Raw genomic sequence first — 21,467 nt, forward strand, 5'->3', positions numbered from 1 at the left:
TGATCTAAGCGCCGTAGAAACTAATAGCTTAAGTTTTTTCTTTTTGCACTAATTTCAATGAAAAGTTAAAAGGTGCAAAAGTGGGTCGTGGGAGATGGTCGTACTACTTTGACTGAGCATCTTCCTTCAGCCTTTATACTCAATAATCTGATTCTTGTTCCCGTAACTTTTTCCAACAAGTACTTTCGTCTCGACCGTCTGCAATTTTTTGAAATTATCACTTTTGGTTGTAAAAAGTTTTTCCAAATCTGATTACACTATCAATCATTACGAACTCAATGCTATTGAAGAAGTCAGCATCCTGCTTCATTGATAGAAGGATTTAGTAACAAAATTTTTATTCATTTATTTGGCAGAAACAAATATTTTGTATCCATTAATATTATTTGTTAAAGTTTAATAAATGATTTCTTTATATGAACAAAGCCTTATTACATGGAAATAAATATTTATTTCCACCAAATAATATTTAGAAACAGGTACTAAATATTTATTTGGTAAGTATTGTCGGTAGGTGGCTATGCTTGAATTCCAATGTTTATGTGATACATAACCTATTTACTGACTTAGATTATTTATTCAGCTCGATTTTGGGAGATTTATCTTCCCTTTGAAAACACACATACTCCCAATAAATGGCTTTCATTTATGTCATTTCTCAGTGGAGTTTAGTTAACATTTTTCAATTTGTTTATTATTGATATGTTAAAAACTTGTTTAATTTTAAATTTTATAAATGTCAAAAAACAAAAAAATTTAATTTAATGAGATTCTTTTCTTTATAATACCTTATATTTTTACTTAAAATTATTTATTTTTATTTATTTTAAGGGGTTATATCCATTTGTATATCCGAAAAACGTGTTTTTTTGTGAATTTTTTGAGGAGGCTTTTTATTAAATAAATACATACACTGAAAAAAAAGTTTTTTTCTACCAAGGAAATTTTTCCTTATGGTTAAAAAACTGGTATTGTTATGATTAAAATACGAAAGTTTTTTAACTATAAGAATACCGTTTTCTCACTGTCAAAAAACTAGCCTTATAATAAAGCGTGGAATTTTAAGGTTAAGAATACCAATTTTTTTAAATCAAGACAACTCGAGTAAAAAATTTAGTATTCTAGAAGAAAACAATTTTTTTTTTCAGTGTAGAATAAATGTACATATAGCGAATTTAATTTATTTTAAGAATTCGGGATATATTTACAAAAATATTGGGTTCCGTTGTTCCTGTAGTAGATCTCTTAAAGGACCTCCACAAAAAAGTGTCTGGCGGTAAGAAAGATATCTCTGATCCAAATTATCAGAAATAAAAAAAAAAAACAAAAGAGTTATTTTTAGGATATATGAATACAGGTAATGATCGATGGAATAGTCAAAATTTTTATTTTTGACAAAATGGCGGCTTCCCAAAGAAAAAAATCGTTTTTTTTAAGAAAATTTACAGTTTAAAGTGGCTTAAAAAATCGAAATTATTACCAGAAACTTTATTCCTTCGATCATTACCTGATACAAGTATCTAAGAAGATCATGTGAAAATTACGAGCCGATCGGTCCAACCTTTTCGGGGAAATTTTCCTCACTGACTTTGAAAACACCGTTTAGAGAAAAATGCGTTTGAAGTTTTGAAAACCATTTAAGCTAAGTTAAAAAATCTCTACAGATACGCTAATTTCTCCGAAATTATTTGCCGGATCAATGTAAAATTTTCGGACGATATTCTCAAGTATATGTACATTCGAAATATGCAAAAAAAAATTCGATTTTTTCAAAATTACAATTGGATATAACCCCTTAAAATATTAGTATTAAATTAAATTAAAAAGTTAGGTTACACGCTAAAATTAGTTAAAAAATTAATTTCTTTGATACCAATAAACGATTTATTGAGTAGCAATAAATCATTTGTCAAATACTACTAAATATTTATTTAGTAGAACTAAATAGGCTTCAATAAATGATTTAGTACCTATTATAAATATTTGGTAATAAAAGGTTTGTTACTAAATCTTATTAAATAGAACTAAATCCTTTCTATCGTGTTCATACGAGAAACTTTTTTATTAATATGTGTTTGTTAGAATTGTTTATTCATATACAATAGTTTTTGATTAATGTGTATAATAGTATAAAAAAAATTTTCAAGGCGACTGTTCTAAATTTCAGTGAAAACAGTTGATGTAGATAAAAAATTTAATAAAATGAAATATCAACAGATGCGTTTGAAAACACTTAGATACACGTCGGTGATATATTATCTCATAGTTTATCCAGATTGAAAAGTGTATAAGAAAAAGTAAAGACAATAATACTGGTGAGTTTCAAAAAATTTATCATAATCCACGATTTAGCATAATCCATTCTCAATTTATGTTAATCAGTGGCAATCTCCGTACTGTCTTTCACAACCTACTAAAAATTCAGTCTCGTATATTATCATTTTTGCCAACACGTTTAAAAACTAAATTTAAAAGTTCGGTGTGTATAAACTATAACTTAAAGCTATATAAACTAAATATAATACACATATAGGCGTATATTGATCAAAGTATCTCAAAGTTATCGTTACTCAAAGTTTCTGACCAATCCGATAGTTCACAGTGACGCTGAAACGACACGGTCTTAAACTACAACCAAAAATCTAAACTTATGGAAAGTAGGATGAAATAGAATATCTTAATGAAAATATAGTTGAAATCCGATATCATATATACATAATACTCAAATAACTTTCTAAGTAATACAACTGCTGAATTGAAATGGCTGCGAAACACTAATTACCGAATAACTTGAATTATTTAACGTTTCGAGGTATTATTAAACTTAAACTTACCACATCAATTATTTGCTGAAGTGTTATGCCGAATTTTACTTCTAGAGCTTCACTTTCATTCGCAACTGGCCGCTCAAGGGTGTTATACTTATCCAAAAGGTCTTTCAATAATCTTCTTTCGTTAGCTCCACAGTTGCATTCTGTAACAATAAGAAATATGCGAAATTAATTTCTTTTTTTGTAATATTTATAAGATTTGATAAAATAATAATTTTTTTGATTTCTGTCTGCAATATTTTTTAATAAAGTGTAAGTGTTAATATATCCGCGCTTCATTAATTTTTGAATCAGTTTCAGCTCCGCCAGAATAGATAATAAAATTTTATAATTATAATTATGAATTATGACGAATAACTTGATTATAAATTCGATTTGAGATTTGATGACCTTTTAAGTTTTTAAAATCACAATTTACTTATTATTGAATAATTTATTACAATCTTAATGTTAAATACGTCTAAAATAGTAAAATAATTTCACTGGTCATAATTTATGATTATTCACTAGCTCGTGAAAAATTTTCTGATATTAATTATAATTTTACGATCTTAAATATTTTTTATAAATATATACGTCAATTAAGATGTTATTTTGATAAATATTAGTTTGGTAGTTGACTAAATCAATATCAAATGATCTTTTTAGACCAGTAATAAAAATGATTTCTATTTTATAAATTATCGTCTAAGGCTTGAGTCTCGTATAAGGAGACGATTAAGCGATCATGCGCCTTCTGTTGGAGATTTTTAACACTATTTTTGGCCAAAAGCTTATATATAAGTATGTTAGGTCAGATATGTGCATATCAAGCCATATTTCAGGGTGTATTAAGCCAGATCTTCTATACTAATAAATGAAAAGCCGGTTTTTTTGTCCGGTTATACAGCGAAAACTACTAAACCCATCGGAATAATACTTATAACATAAGACGCAGCGTGTTTCGGAGAAGGTTTTAGTATATGATAAGGTGGTGATTACTTATCCGGAACCTGTATTTTTTTGACATCGAAATAATGAATTTTTATTGTAACTAAATTTATTCTATTCAATTGTCATTGGTTTAAAATAAATATTTTAATTCTATTGGTTATGTTTATATACTAGGGAGATTTCTTCACTTATGAGACCTGCAATTTCTTTAACTGAAACTTTCAATGTTCATTAAAAATTTTTTTTTTTCATATCAATTATTATTCATTTTTGTAAGAAAGATACGGGAATGTTATAATAATTGCAGATTGAAAGTTACAATGAATATTAGCTAGAATAATTACATAGATAAAAGGTGCATGCAAATTCAATAGAATTGGGAATCTGTGCAAGTCAAAACAATACTCTTATTAAATTTCAAGTCGAGATCTAAAAATGCAATTCTATAAAGCGCCCAGCGGAGCGGACGAGTAACAGCTAGTCTATACTAATAAATGGAAAGCCGGTTTTTTTTGTCCGGTTATACTGCGAAAACTACTGAACCGATCGGAATAATACTTATACCACACTGATAGAAAGATTTCTTAGCATTTAAGAAGATTTCTTTGTATTTAAGAAATCATTTCTTAAACATCATTTCTTAGCATTTAAAAAATATTTCTTAGTATTTAAGAAATATTTCTTTGTATTTAAGAAAAATTTCTTAGTAGTTATATTTCTTAATATTTAAGAAATATTTCTTTGTATTTAAGAAATATTTTTTAAATACTAAGTAATGATGTTTAAGAAATGATTTCTTAAATACAAAGAAATCTTTTTAAATACTAAGAAATCCTTCTATCAGTGCATAAGATGTAGCGTGTTGTTTCAGAGAAGGTTTTAGTATATGATATGGTGGTGATGACTTATCTGGAACCTATATTTTTTGACTTAGAAATAATGAATTTTTATTGTAACTAAATTTATTCTATTCAATTGTCATTTGTTTAAAATAAATTTTTTAATTCTATTGGTTATTTTTATATACTAGGAAGATTTCTTCACTTATGAGACCTGCAATTTCTTTAACTGAAACTTTCAATGTTCATTAAAAAATTTTTTTTTTCATATCAATTATTATTCATTTTTGTAAGAAAGATACGGGAATGTTATAATAATTGCAGATTTAAAGTTACAATGAATATTAGCTAGAATAATTACATGGATAAAAGGTGCATGCAAATTCGATAGAATTGGGAATCTGTGCAAGTCAAAACAATACTCTAATTAAATTTCAAGTCTAGATCTAAAAATGCAATTCTATAACGGGCGAGTAACAGCTAGTATATTCATATATAGTCTGATATGGCCAATTGCCATGTGAGGCCATAGATAAAAGAATCAGAAAATTTTTTAAAGCGGATATTGATCAGTGAATAATTAAAAATGCTTCTATTGGTCTCTTGGCTAGTTGTGGCATCACAGTATATAGTATAACATTAATTTTCCAATAATTTGAACTGGTGCCATATAGCAGTCTCTTTAATATACCGTCAAACCAAATTGCGGTTCAGATACGTGCCGTGAAACCAACTCGAGATTGTAACTGCGGTGCTGAATGTGAAATGCAACAGGACGGTATACCAGGAGAATAATAGACGTCATGCTCTGCATTTTCTAACATTCAAAAGCACTAAATTCGCGGATTTGTCGGAAGGAGAGAGTGCACTCTGGTCTACCATTTTTTATATCTATAATTTATCATTTCAAACGAAGAACCCATGCTTTGAGAATGATATTATATTCCAATGCTTTTAACGTTTATCAAATAAAAATAAAATCACTTAAGAGCTCCATGAATATTTCAATAACGTGAATTCCAAAACATAGTAAACTTCTTCTCGTCATATATATACAGTTTATCAGAAAGTACGTACGGAAACAAGAGTGAAGCGGTTTATGTATATACACTGATAGAAGGATTTCTTAGTATTTAAAAAGATTTCTTTGTATTTAAGAAATCATTTCTTATCATTTCTTAGTATTTAAAAAATATTTCTTAAATACATAGAAATATTTCTTAAATACTAAGAAATATAACTACTAAGAAATATTTCTTAAATACATAGAAATATTTCTTAAATATTAAGAAATATAACTACTAAGAAATATTTCTTAAATACATAGAAATATTTCTTAAATACTAAGAAATATTTTTTAAATGCTAAGAAATGATGTTTAAGAAATGATTTCTTAAATACAAAGAAATCTTCTCAAATGCTAAGAAATCCTTCTATCAGTGTAAAGTGATAAAGAATTAGTTAGAGGACATAATCAAAATTTATACTTTACTGTCAGAGGATTAAGTTTTGTATTTTACACTCGACTCTCTTGGCTCGAGAATTTATTCATAGTCAATAATTACTTGGAACGTTGGAACTTATATTACTTTATCCCCCGTGGTTCCGTTGCTCATACTCTGACCGAGTTCGTAACTTGTCCAGAGTGTCACGGAATCACCCAAGGAAGCAAGACGAGCAGATGCAAATAAAAGTTTTAAATATAAATCGATAAGTCCATTCCTGAAGATATTGGAATTTATACTAACGTACCTAACACTCGGTAAATTGTCATCCTTCAACTCTAAACCAGAACTACAGTTAAAATGCCACTTTTCTTTAAACTATTCCTCATTCCAATAGTTCATCCCATTCTAAACTCTCTACTTTACTTTACATTTTAGACATTCTTAACATTCTATTCTTTAGTCGGGAATCCACTCTTGGTTTTCCGATGTCTAGAGTTATTAATCACTAGATCAGTATAAAACATTGTGTTGACCTATACGGGAACAGCAGGTTCAATTAATTTAACAAACAGTTGATTGCACGCACCCTGATATTTATGATAGTAATTGTTATTGGAAAACCTTTCGTGGATACTGTACAGTGCAATAAATTTGAATTAACCACCATGATTCTATTAACCATGATTGTTATTATCATTCCCCATCAGCAATCACTATCAATGGTTCGAGTAATCACTCACACTAGTTTAATTTTCAATTGTTATTAAAGTTACCGTTGTTTCAAATATCGGCAGTGATAATTATCTATAATTTGAAGTTTTTATTTTTTGAACTTATTAGTTAGCTGAATCATTTATTTGGAAATTTTGTCTCATTTTGATGATAATAATAGTGATGATAACAGTATAATCTGATGAGGAAACAATTCTCAAATTAAGTAAAATGATAAATTTTGTTATCTTTTATTAAAACAATTAATAAAATAATAGATAATATTGTCAATAGATTATTTTATTTATTTATTTAGTTTTAATGTCAAGGCGTTAAGCCGAATGGCAAATCTATACTAATAAATGGAGAGTCGGTTTTTTTGTCCGGTTATACTGCGAAAACTCCTGAACCGATCGGAATAATACTTATACCATACATCATGTACACACGTCTTAAATTTAGAAATTTTAGGAATGAGCTTGTATAGTTAAAAACATCGTTAGTTAACAATATGCAATGGGTATTCTTCAATAATTAACATTTTCGTAAATATAAGCCCATTCTGATTTTATACTCATCAAGAGCTTTTATTTGAGTACCCACATGCATTTTTGATATATTTTATATATTTATATATTTGACAAATACCACATATATGAAATATATAAAAAATGTTATGTGGGTACTCAAATGAAAGAACTCGATGAGTGTAATATCAGGATGAGCTTATATCTTTCAAAACTTCAATAATTAAGAAATGACATTGTATTTTGTCAACTAATGATATTTTTAAAGATATAAGCTCATCCCGATGTGACACTCATCAAGACCTTTCATTTAAGTAACCACATCAATTTTTCATATATTTTATATATTTATATATATTATATATGTGTATATATGAAAAATATATCAAAAATTCATGTGGGTACTCAAATGAAAGCTCTTGATGAATGTAACATCAGAATGAGCTTATATCGTTAAAAACATCATTAGTTAACAAAATACATTATCATTCGTTAATTATTAACATTTTCATAAATATAAGTCCATTATGATTTTATACTCATCGAGACCTTTCATTTGAGTACCGACATGAATTTTTTCATATATCTTATATATATGATATTTATAAAATATATGAAAAGTGTATGTGGGTAGTCAAGATCAACAACAATTTATAAATAAAAAATCTATTAAATAAACATTTTCTCGTGGACTGGATTGTGAATCTAAACCATTCTGGAATCCACCGGAAGAACCACAAAAAATTTCATTAAGATCGGTCCAACCGTTTAGGAGGAGTTCAGTGACAAACACACGCACAGAAGAAATATATATATATATATATATATATATATATATATATATATATATATATATAAAGATTAATTTTGAGATTTTTTTTGTAGAACGAAAATTCATCCTTATTTTATTTATTTTAAAAACTCCGAACGCGGATGTTTTTCGGAGCGAAATTCGAAATCACTCTGAAATCACTCCGCAAATAAAAACTCCGGATTCACTCCCTACGCGGAGTGATTAATGATTTCACTCCGGAACTCCGAGTGATGGGAGTGAAATTCACTCCCGATTCACTCCGGATTTTTTACAGTGTAAAGTAGGAATTTACGACGTTTTTATAATGCATTTGAGTTATACTATAAATTGTAATATACATCGAGTCGATAATCTGATTTATCAGAGTTGGATTGTTGCAAGATAGGTATATACCAGTATATGATCACTCCATGTATTTGTATACCTATTTTGTGAATATAGATATACAAAATACATGGAGTGATCATATACTGGTACATGATCATATATGGGGCTTTTACCTTATAGAGGAATAAAATAAAATAACTGTATACTTAACAGTATATTAAAACTGTAAATTTCTTATTTAAAGAATTATTGAGTGTATTGAGTACCAGCGAGAGCGATAAAATTTCAGACTTAACGCACGTAGATATTCTTTATAGAATAGAACGGATTTAAATCTTGCTGGAAAACTCTACTAAAATGTAATGGCAATGGAAAAGAAAAAATGTCTTTTATCGTGTTGATAAAAATTTACTTAATTTATCCCGAAGAAATGTAAACAGTTATAAATTAATTTAGTGTAAGAAGTTTGTTCTAAGTAAATTGAGTTTGAAATAAAAGTTATAAACTGGCAGCTAGAAAACGTAAAAAGGTAAACAATTGTCAAGTGTCGAGCAAGGACAGAAGAAGAAGACAAAGTAAATTTGCTGTAAAACTTTTTCTTTCATTATCAATATATATATGCTTTCAGGTGGATATTTATAAATATTATATATATGTTGATAATGTATGTAAAGCATGTATATGTATATTTATATGGAGCGTTTCATGAATGGCAGTCGCTTCAAGTGCAAAATGCGTCGGCGTATGCACGTGCGCGGGTTTTCCAACACAAGGTATATATATAATGTGTCCTACACCATTATAGGAATGAGTAAGCTGCGCAAGCTTGAATATGAAGTATATGAAGCTATTACGAATCAAGTAAGATAACAGCAGATGTGGAATGACCTGAATACAACCAAATGACAGAGATGAGATGGCGCGTTCGAAACATTCGCAGTAACGCTTCGAGCCTAAACTATACTATACAATTCTGGACTATAGTATACTACGGGTGATAAAGACAAGAATAAATAAAATACCACTGACACACCTCAACCTCAGCTCACTCAACCCCAACTATGATAAAACGTAAACAAAAGAACAATCCAAGAATGACTCGTGTTATTCTGGTAACCCTTGTTCTGATATTTATACTCTACTTCTTTTTAATTCAAGAACAGAATGGAGTAAGAATAAAGGTTGTAACCTTTGCTTGAGAATTATTGCCGAGAGACCATTACTCAGCGATTGTGAGGGCTAATAGCACCGACTCAGCTTTACACGCATTTCATTAATCGACAAAATAGTGTTTTATCACTCAAATTGATTAGTCTAATGGTTGGTGTGTTTTTTTTTATCAAAGGTATTTTTTAATGGACTATGAAAGCAAGCAATTTTGTTCCTTACACAGAAAAAAATATTAACTTGAATCAAGTGAAAAATTCTTGAAACAAGAAAATAATTTTGAAAAATTTCATTGTCTTGAATCAAGACAAAAAATTCTTGAATTCAGTAAAATTTACTTAAAGCAAGAAAAATTTTTTAGTTTAAAAATTTTTCCACTCAAATCAAGAAGATGAAGTTCTTCAAAATTATCTCATAATAAAATTAAGATTAAATGTATGTGGCATCAAATTATTCGTAATGTGATTGGTCGAATATATCATAAGCATGAAAATATACGCAAAGTTTAGAGTCAGGCGCGCGCTTGCGCGCGCAAATTTGAATTCTAGTTTACTTGATTCAAGTTAATTTTTTTTTCTGTGTACAATCAGTTTTTGAAAAAAAAATTTGATTGGAAATTAAACGAGAAAAAACGTGTAATGTGTGAGTATAAAAGCTCAATCATGGTAACTCATAATGTCATGGTCATAAGGAATCCTTTAGTAATCTAGACTTTGTTTTATAGCGCGTTCGTTATATTTATTTATTGTGCCCGGAAGCTTCCCCATTGAATCACGGACAGATGAATTACACTGTTATCTTCCCCAATATTTCAAAAATTTGTACAAAGTTATTTATTTAATTGGTCAGAAAGGAGATAGTTATCAAAATAGCTATTACTTTATTTTATTGATAGACTTAATTTACTAAAAATTTATTTATTGGATACTAGCTGTTACTAGTATAGAGTAAATAGCACTCCACTGGGCGATTTATAGAATCGCATTTTTAGATCTAGACTTGAAATTGAATTAGAGTATTGTTTTGACTTGCACAGATTCCCAATTCTACCGAATTGGCAGGAACCTTTTATCCATGTAATTATTCTAGCTAATATTCATTGTAACTTTCAATGTGCAATCATTATAACATTCCCATGTCTTTCTTACAAAAATGAATAATAATTGATATAAAAAAAAAAAAATTGTAATGAGCATTGAAAGTTTCAGTTAAAGAAATTGCAGGTCTCATAAGTGAAGAAATCTGCCTAGTATATAAACATAACCAATAGAATTAAAAAATTTATTTTAAACAAATGACAATCGAATAGAATAAATTTAGTTACAATAAAAATTCATTACTTTTAAGTAAAAAAAATATAGGTTCCAGATAAGTAATCACCACCATATCATATACTAAAACCTTCTTCGAAACACGCTGCATCTTATAGTATAAGTATTATTTTGATCGGTTCAGTAGTTTTCGCAGTATAACCGGACAAAAAACTTAGAAAAACGATTGACCCTGCAGGCCATCCCTGCCACTTCCCGCTAATTCCATACCTAGGCGCTTAAAATTGCACTTATGACGTTTTCGAGCTTTTCGAGCTCAAAAGTCTTATCAAAATTCGATGAAACACGATTTTTCTAATTTTCAAACTGCTGTAACTTTTTAATAAATCAACCGATTTTCACGCGGCAGGCGGCGATCGATGTAGTTTTTTGAGCTCTATAAGTGATTCTGAACAAAAAAATTGATCTGATGAAAAATTTCGGAGTTATTACAAAAAAACACTTTTTTCGATTTTTTTCGACAACGATATCTCACGAACGCATCAACCGATTCTGACGCTCTATGTGGCGATCGATGCGGGATTTTAAGGTCAAGAGCTGATTAGTTTTTGAAGTTGATCGGTTCAGCCTATTCGGAGATATTTAAAAAAAAATGAAAAAAAAAAAAAACAACTTTTTTTGTCACTTTTTTTGCAATTTCTCGAAATCTACTGGTCCGAATCAGTTCCAACTTACAGGAAATCTAAGTTTGGCAAAGCCCTTTCGAATGACACCAACCGCGATGAAATCGGTCAAGCCGTTCACAAGTTACGAGAGGTTTACACACACACACACACACACACACACACACACACACACACAGACAGACGTACGGACATCACCTCGAAACGTCGAGATCCAATGAAAACTCGATTTTCGAAAAACGGGGTAAAACCAATAACTTCCCAATTTTTGAAAATTTTCAATTTTCTTAGCGGGAAGTTAAAAATCGGCTTTCCATTTGAATCGTTTATTTGAGAAACCCCATAAGTCAAAAATAGTAAATTTTTCAAGAGAAGGAAAATCATTTTTCTCGGTTAAGTTTGCATTAACATTATGAACCAATGATCTATAATAATAATTTTAGTATTTCGGAAAAATTTTTGAGCATGAAGAAATTTAATTGTTAATTACTACTATTCATAATAATGATTTGAAGTTGATTGACTTATGGGGTTTATCAAATAAACGAAAAAAATAGTAATAAAATCATTAATTTATTAATTTTTCTCAGTCAATAATTTATTATATTTATAAAATAAAATACAAAATATGTATTGGAACCAAAATTAACGAAAATTATTATAAATCATCTATTTTTAATTTAAAATTAGTGAACTGAGAGTCAACAATAAAACAAAATTTTAATTTATCACAATCTAACTTTATAGTATTCAAATTGTAAAACTCAGTGAAATTCAAGTACTTATTTAACAGTAAATTTAGTTTCTAATTATCTAATAATCAATCATTTTAAAATTATAGTCAGTGAAATCACATCAAACAATAAAACAATAATTTTATTTTATTTTTTTAAACCCACACTGTGAAAATTATTAAAATTTAAGTATTTTGCATTGAACTGAATTTTTCTACTTAAAAGAAGTTCTTTTGAAATAAAAAACAGAAAGAAACTTATTTTTGGAATTTTGAAATTGAATGTTTATTCGAAAAACCCCATAAGTCACTGACTTACGGGGTTTCTCAACTAAACGAGATTTATATTGACCGATTGGTTAGGTCTTGAACACGGATTTAATATTTTTTGGTACTGGTATAAGTGAGAGGAAATTCAAAGAATCGAAAAATGCAATAAACTCGATTTCAAAAAAAATTATGACTTATGGGGTTCTCAAATAAAAGACTCATTTATTAGTACAAATTTGGTAATATTAAATTTGAAAATTGATTTATTTTATTTGATAGAAAAAAGTTGAATTATTATAATTTATAGAATAAATTTTACAGTTTACAAAAAAATTTCATTTTCAAGATTGAATTTTTAAAAACTGTAAGAGGAATATTTTAAAATAGTTTCAAATAAAATTCACGTAATATATAATTTTAAGTATTGATTTTTAAAGTTTTGAAATTTCTTTCCAACAAAGTTTGTGAAAATTTTATTTTTAAAAATTATAATTGTTTCAGTTCTCTGCTTAAAACATTTAACAACTAAAATTTATATTGCAACGATAAAAGAATTTATTAACATTTCTACTGCACTGATAAAAGTATTTATTAACTATTAATAAATTCATTTGTTTCGAAACAATTTATTTATTTATAAATAATTAAGCATAAATTGATGTTTTTTAGCATTTAATAAATATTATTTTATTAAAAAGTTTTTATGAACTATAAATAAATATTTATTGAGTTATTTATCAGTGTATAAATTCTAAAAATTTAACTTTTTTCCGAGTTTTCAATAATTTTTATGAAAAAGTAAGTAAAGTATGTAAAAAGAAAAACAGTAATAGAAACATTCAATCAAGTATGTTTAGCGAATTAATTAAGGAAAGGATTGTATTAGCTTTTCAATTTATTCTGGTGGTTTTCTATTACGTAAAACATGTTTCCTCGCCGTTAATTGGTATTCACTTGGGGAAAAGACACGTCCTGGATTCACGGCGACATTTTGCGGTAACCAAAAAAAGAAAACTAACTCTGCAGAACAATCGAAGGAATTGAAATGGGAAATATGCAGACGATGATTGGATTAGATAAAATATTTAAAGACTGTCAGCGTTCGAAAATGTCAATTGAAAATTCAAAGAATGTAATTCAATAGAAGGAAAATAAAAATTTAATAACACTAGTTATTCAGTATGAACAGCCAAAATGAATTAAAAGTGGCTTGTGTACGTGCAGTTTCTCTCAAAAAGCGAGTTATGCTCTTGAAGAGAATTCTCAGCTCCAGATGTAGAGCTGAGGAAAGTATAATAAAGTTGAAAAGAAAAAAAAAGATGGAATAATATACGAAAAAATCTTGTTAAGTGAGCACAGTAATTTTCACTGGCATCTCTTGGCTTTACCCATCGGGTTGTTTGCACCAACGTCTCCGTCAGGTACATCGTAGTACTTGTGCTTGTACTCATGTGTTACGAGATACCACCGCTATAAGAACAGCCCAGTTTATCCTACACATACTATGCATGTATGTGCATTTACCAGCTCATAAAATTCGCGTCTATTTCTTTTTCGTTCATTTTATTTTCTTGCACAAGACTACCTACTTCAACTCACTGAAAAACACTACTGACTCCCATCCTCAATACAAGAGCTAATGGATAATTAAATTATTATGGAAATAAATGTAGATTCTGATGTTCAGGTACATTTTTTTCACATGTAGTAGATCCGCGCGTGTATTAAATATATTATATCCGTATTACATTTATGGTTATGATGTGCTAGAGTGTAATACAAGTACGCCCTGATAACTTAATGATGACTATTAGATTATGGGAGGGTTTTAAATATTCATATGGATGAGTTGATGTAATATAGTTGGAGGGTGTTAAGGTAAAAGGGTAAATTTTGAGAAAAAAATGATGAACGTTCAGATAATTTTTTTATCTTATCATCATCACTTATCAACTCTTCAGGTTATGAGAATTTTACTCGCGTTCATTTTTTATCTTAATTAAATTAAAATAGAATGGTTACTTGAAAGTTTTTTGTTTTCCTCAAATTTTGGGAATAAAAAATTGTTTTTAGTAATTGAAAATATTTATTGTAATGAAATAAGTCACTTCTTCATATTGAATTAATATTTTTATTGCTAAGACAGCCTTATTATATTGAAAGAAATATTTGTTACAACTAAAGAAGATTTATTAATATTTGAGAAGTATTTCTAGGGGAATTGGTAGATAGATGGCTGCACTTTAGCTTGAAGATATGTCTATGTATTAGTAAGAACTATACATGGGTATACACATATAAATGTGTCTGAGACACTATTGCTTACTGTGATAAAAGATTTCTTAAATATTATGAGAAATATTTTTCGAATAATTTTTGTTAAGGTAGTTGGGTCATGCAAGCAAAATTTCAAGAAACCTTCCAAATTTATAATATAAATAATTAAATGCATAATGCATATGTTGTTAAAATGTGGAGACAATTTACCACTTCTAAATAAAGATTATTGCAATTAAAAATGACATTTTTACACAGGCGATATGGGAAAGAGAGAGAAAACCGCTAAGTTTTATTATTTTGTATTGAAGAAATTTTAAGAATTTCATGGAAAACTAAAACTACTTAGATTAATACATGTATAATTACCCTAAAAATTTCTGGAATTCCCTACCACATAGTTTTTTAGAAATCATTGATAAACTAGTAAAGTAAACAAATAAAGTCATATGTGGAAGTAAGTGAGCAATAGCCCGTAAGAGAGACGACACTAGCGAATGAAAGACAGCAGTAGCATAAACTATAGGTTGGGAAAAAACTACCTTAAGAAATTATTTCTTAAATATTAAAAAAGCCTTTCATCAGTGCTGAAAGAAGTTAGAGAAATAAAAATTTTTTTCAAACAAATTAATACACTTTTTCTGATAAAATAAAATAATAATCAATAAATACATAAATAAAATTATGAAGTGGTTAGACCTCTGAAGAAGGAATTGAAATTGAAGCACCATTAATCTCAACGGTCGTTATTCTAGTACTAGATTTACTAACGATGTTGAAGTTACCAAGAAAACGAATAAGAAAATCACTCGATATCTTTAGATTCATGAACTCCATTTATTCCGATGACCTTTTAGTGTGAAAAAATAAATTATCCTTGCAACGATTATTCAATATTTAAGATAATTCTTTTTTTTTAATAATATTAACATTAATAATGAATTTGTAAATTTATTAAAAAAACATGATGAATATAATGGTTCTAATTATGTAAAGAATTAATGGAGACAAAGCCCGTCTTCGTACTTTTTTTCTAGAGCAAAATTTTACAGCTTTGATATGAGCTCATAACTCATTTTGGGCGCAAGTTCAACGTCGAATCCTGACAAGATAATTAAATGTTAATTAGTTAACTACCAATGGCCCTGTTGGTAATTATTAATTATACTTGAAAACTTTGTAACAAAAATTTAAGTAATAAATTAAAGCTAATATAAATAATTAATTAGTACTGAAATTTTTTAATTTGTTGGAAAATTTTAAATGAATACCTATGTAACGCTTACGCGAAAGAACAGTTAGCAGACTAATTAAATTTAGTAGAAAGAAAGAAAACAAAAGCTTATCCATTTTATAATTTTGTTGAGAAGAGAGAATAAAAAAAACATTAAATTTAACGAAACTTTTTTATTTCCAGAAAATTCTCATTTAAACTTTAGTGTGCCATGGATTCATTGATTTACTGTGACGACGACAAGTCTGAAGCCTATACCACACCACTGATGCCGAGTTGAGGGAAAGAGTGAATTAATAAATGGAATAAAGAATAAAGAGAAGAAATAAATGAAATAATGAAAAATAATTTAAGTTCCGGCGGTATTTTTTAGCTGAATAAAATTTAATAAAATAAAATGAATTTTAAAAATGATGTCGTGTTCCATTTAAAACTAAATACGTTTACATAATTATGTGAATTACTTTTTTATTAAACTTAATTTTTCGTTTTAATCGGGTAAGGCATGTGTTTTATTTTATTTTTAGTAGAATTTACTCTCTAAATGAGATGAGATGTACGGTTAGAAGAAATGTTTGAATTAAATAAAGTAAATAAAATATAGGGAAGAGATAAAAGATAAAATGTAGGATAAAATATATAGACATACATACGAGTATAAATATAATATGTGCAGTACAATGCTATGTAAAAGAGTACGACTTCCTTTTTGGTGTGCATGGTGCTTTAGAAGACGCAATAACAACTACGTGGTGGTCTTCGTGCTCTTATAGCGTCTTATTCTCAAGGAATAGAAATAGCGAAGATAGAGCTGGGATGAAAACAGGAAATACAATGTAAAAAGTAAAAAAGTTGAATGTACTCTGGAATAAGCTATGGAGCAAAAAATGGTCAAAAAAATTTGAAGACATCCATGAGAATATGTTGAAAAAAATTTAGATTTTTATTTTGTTTGTATATGAAGTAGGGGAGCGAACTATGTTATTAATATAAGTAAATGGGGGAAAAAAAAGCTTGAACGGTTTTCACCGAAAGTTGATAAATTTTCTGGGGTTTGTTAGTAAGTGGGTCAGGAAAAAACCATCAGCGCCTTCAAGTTATGGATTTATATACTTTTATCTTTATTGCGATACACAAGTTCACTGATATACTGAGTATTTGTGAATTCAACTCAAAGAGGAAGCAAAGTCGATCTAGCTCCAAACCATTATCTAAATCCTTTGTTATTCATTTAAAATCATCTGAAGTTTGTAAACATATCATTAATAATAAACGTTGTTCACCGAAATTGCTTGTCAAAAATATTTTTGATTCAGGTACTCAAACTGATCAAGATCGACAAGTATTTATCAACGAATTTCTACACACGCATGTTTATAAATTGCTGAAACTCACTAAAATTAAAGCAAAACAACGAAATTTCAAATATGTCTGGTCCTCTGAAGGCAAAGTCTATGCTAAAAAAGATGATGATTCGTTGAAGCTCTTGATAAGCTCCGAAGCTGATTTAGCTAAATTGGATTAGCAATTACCGTATAAAACTACTAACATCTTGTCATCTATCAATATTCTGAGCCTAAATATAAATAGTCTCTCTGCTCATTCACCGCAATTCGAAGCCTTAGTAAATGAGTTAAAGCCTCATATTATCACTGTTGTTGAAACATGGCTCACACCAAATAACCATGTCACTTTCAAGGATTATGTTATCCACCGTCGAGATCGAGGTCTTATTAATCCAAATGGACAGTATATTAGAGGTGGAGGTATTGCTTGCCTTATACACAACTCTTTACAATCCAAGTTACTTTTGTCATCTGAGGCACAGGATATCAACTATACTGACAGAAGATCTAAAACATTATCATCATCTTATTAGAAGAAGATCTGACAGAATTGCAGCGAAATTTAATAACATTCTTTTCAAAATGCCAAATTTCTCGACTACAATCTACGAGCATTCATTTATAATCTCTGCAATTCGAATCTGGAAAGAGCTACCCACTGAAGTCATAGAATCACTCAGCCTAGACTCCTTCAAAAATAAAGCTTTTGAATTTTTTGTGAAACTAGAACGAGAAAATGTACTATAAATGTCAAACAGGCCATTTAAAAATTTAAAATCAAAAATTTACATTCTAAATTACTAAAGCATCTAATATGTTACCATTGAAAAAATTAGCTTTCAAATATTGCTCATTGATTCTATTGTTGTTCTCATTCTTATAGATAGTACAGTACTATTAAATTTTGCAACTATGTTATTAAATCATTCGAAATTATTAACTTCCTTAAAATATGATGATGTTAGTCTTATATATTTAATATTGTTATACGTGTACTTTATTATAAAAATTATGTATGTTATTGTCATTCGGCTAGTTTGCCTTGACATAAAAATTGAATAAATAAAAAAAAAAGTTCAGTGCGTGCAAGTATATTGCAAAGAATAATATTTTATTAAAGGCTTTTCAGGTCCCTTTGAGATATTATCTCCGTCTGGCGGATAATGGCTAGTTTATCATTTAGATGGATTTAAATATTTCATTTAATTTAATGAGGAAGATGCTTTGAGGACGTACTGAAACTATCACCAGTGAGTGGATTTTAAATTTCATTCGTCGAGTGTTTTTGCAAGAAATATAATATTTCGCTAATTGCTTCGGGTGAATGATTAAAGGGCAGTTTATCTAGATGATAACAAGAGCATTTGGAAATTACAGTATTAATTCAGAAGAATAAATGCTTATGTTTCATAAAAATAATTATGCATTGTTTTATTTTTTAAAGTTTCTAATCCTTCGGAAAAAAGACTGGGATATCCATAGACTCGGTAGAAGTTTGGCGCTAAGTACCGTTCAAATGCCAGCTTACCGAGTACTATACCGTAAGCAGAGCCTGATTTTAGGGTTAGAAAATTTTATATATTTATTACATTAATTAATATTGAAAGTAATGTTTTTTAATAATAGACTACATCTTATTAATCTGTAATAATCAATTTTCTACAAACTTTTTAATGAATTCTATTTTTAATTAATAAATTTAACCAGCACAACCTGAAGTAACGTAAATTTTCAGATTTAAAACTTTTTTCGGAGCAAAAATTTGACATTCATGGACTATTTTTTCGTGGGCAATATTTAATTTCATGTGCACAAATATATAGAAAATATTAATGTCTTAAATTCTAAAAATTTGGGGTATTCAATGTATGCCAAGTACATTAAAAAAGATTTTCACTAAATCTAAAACTTACTATTAACTTTTTTTTTCATATTTTTAATAAAGTTATAAACAGTACTTGGAGTTTTTTTGATTTCATATTTTTTTGTAAAAATCGATTATTATTTTTCGAAGTCTTATGAACGTGGGCTTGGCGCGGTTTATAATGATGAATCTTGTCAATAATCTTACACTCAAAGTAATCCTAAAAAATACGTCAATGTTAAAAAAAAATAGATTCATATTTTTTTGTGGAAAATTTTTTTAGCCATGCGCAACGTGATTACTCGTGAAGTATCATCTTGAATTTTTTAGTCAAGTAATTCTTTAATATTTTTTTCGAAATTAATGTAATAATTACAGTATTGAAACTCATGGCAGAGTATGTTGGAAATTATTTAAAATCCTTATTGAAGCTATTTTTTTTCAACGAAACTTTAAAACAAAGGTTTTATCCCGAATGAGTCTCGCGAATAACGCTAAAAACTAAAAACTTACTATAGTGCATACCTGTAAATTGTTTAAAACAAATCTTTTTTAATCTTTTCAAATCGTTTGACTCATTTTAAATCTTTTTTTCTAATCAAGGTAATGGCCACTAAATGCTGCATTTATATAAATCTTCATAAATCCTTAAAATAAAAACTTCACTATATTACGTTAAGAATATAATATTAATAGGGTGAAAATTCATCATGATTTTTTTTAATCTTCATTAAACCTATTAGCTCAGCTTTACATATTAACTCTTCTTATATTTTACATCCCTCATTCCTGCAACAACTGCACACCGAGTAAAATGGCACATTATGCTGATGAAATAATCATGATACCGTATAAATTTTTGATTATTTATTCTGTTTCAATTCAATTGTAATTTTGGTTTCCAATATAACTCAGTTCGTCATTCAATTACTACCGTAAATTAAATTTCGCTTGTTAGTCCAAGTAAAGGTTAATTTTTACTGAGTTTATATTTATATTTTTGCATAAGGTAGAAGTACCGTTTGTAGCCAGCTTACCTTTTTTGGCCACGTTATTTTCAAATTATTGTATAAATATTTCTATAAGCGTAAGACTTAATAAATTAAATTCGTATAAATGTATTAATTCATATAATTTATAATAATTAATGAATACAAATTGATTGAATAAATCAATAAAATGTGATTAATAATTTTGTACATTCAAAATTTTTATAAAAAAAAAAAAACGTCAAAAATGTTTAATCTACGCATAATTACTGCTTTATATTAATCGAGGTTAGAATATCATAATCGTCAAGTCAGTTCCATTATTAGATATAGTTTTTCCATTCTTATGCCTTTTTTTTTTTTTTTTTTTTTTTTTTTTTTTTTTAATGCCAATAAATATCAAGATTCAATTTTTTTTAGCAACTTAGTACCAATAAAAAAAATTTTTTTCCTTTGAGAAAATACTTTTATTTTGAAAAGACAAGTTATCATGAAGTGGTCATCATGCTCTGATATATCACTCCATTGCAAAGTCTAGAGACGCGGAAACTGGTGTGGCAAATGAGCAAATGTCGGAGTGGCAGTCGTAATGGTCAGTTACCACAAAGTGTAGCCTCACGCTGATGAACCTTTACCTGAGGATAAAGTGATGTCATTACTTTACATGCCACTCGGCGTTACATACAACATATATACATATATGAAGCTTATACGATATATATGTACATCTTTTGAGATTCAGCGAACTAGTGTATGATATATAGAACATGGTACATAGGATCATCATCATCATCATATGTTGCCCTTTAGCAGGTATACATACGCATATACATATCTTAATAATTGTACATATGTATACAGCTACATTAGATGGAAAGCAGAGGAGGCGTTGAAGTGAAATGCAGTAATCCTTCAGAAGGGTCATGCTCGCCTTGTATATGTTTAAGGAGAAGGAGAGAAGAGTATTTGCCGAAGACAAGTGGATTGTCGAGGTGTTGGTAGAGAGTTGTAGGGCGTTTAGGGAGTGAAGAAGGAGTTGTCGACGCATTACTATGACGATGATGTACTCTCGCACACTCAATATATCTCCTGCATCGAGAATCGAGAGTGCTGACGCCCTCTGCTCAACATTCCTCCTACAGCATCATCGATTGAATCAATCTCTCCTGCGCTCTACTGGATTATTCGATGAAACTGACCACT

General features: G+C 28.5%; 1 protein-coding gene and 1 long non-coding RNA gene across 4 annotated transcripts in view; one reads left to right on the forward strand and one right to left on the reverse strand.

Moving 5' to 3' along the window:
* The window catches only part of LOC123269948 (acetylcholine receptor subunit alpha-type acr-16), a 262,893-nt gene that overhangs the window by 172,254 nt on the left and 69,172 nt on the right, over positions 1-21,467 (reverse strand). For all 3 annotated transcript variants that reach the window (XM_044735897.1, XM_044735896.1, XM_044735898.1), the window contains exon 3: positions 2,835-2,974. In XM_044735897.1, coding sequence (XP_044591832.1) covers positions 2,835-2,974 — 140 coding nt within the window. The remainder of the gene's footprint in view (positions 1-2,834; positions 2,975-21,467) is intronic.
* LOC123269950 overlaps positions 1-21,467 on the forward strand; it is a 28,340-nt gene that overhangs the window by 3,169 nt on the left and 3,704 nt on the right. The gene's annotated exons all lie outside the window — the stretch shown is intronic.

This window comes from Cotesia glomerata, linkage group LG7, assembly GCF_020080835.1.
Source record: "Cotesia glomerata isolate CgM1 linkage group LG7, MPM_Cglom_v2.3, whole genome shotgun sequence".
NCBI lineage: Eukaryota > Metazoa > Arthropoda > Insecta > Hymenoptera > Braconidae > Cotesia > Cotesia glomerata.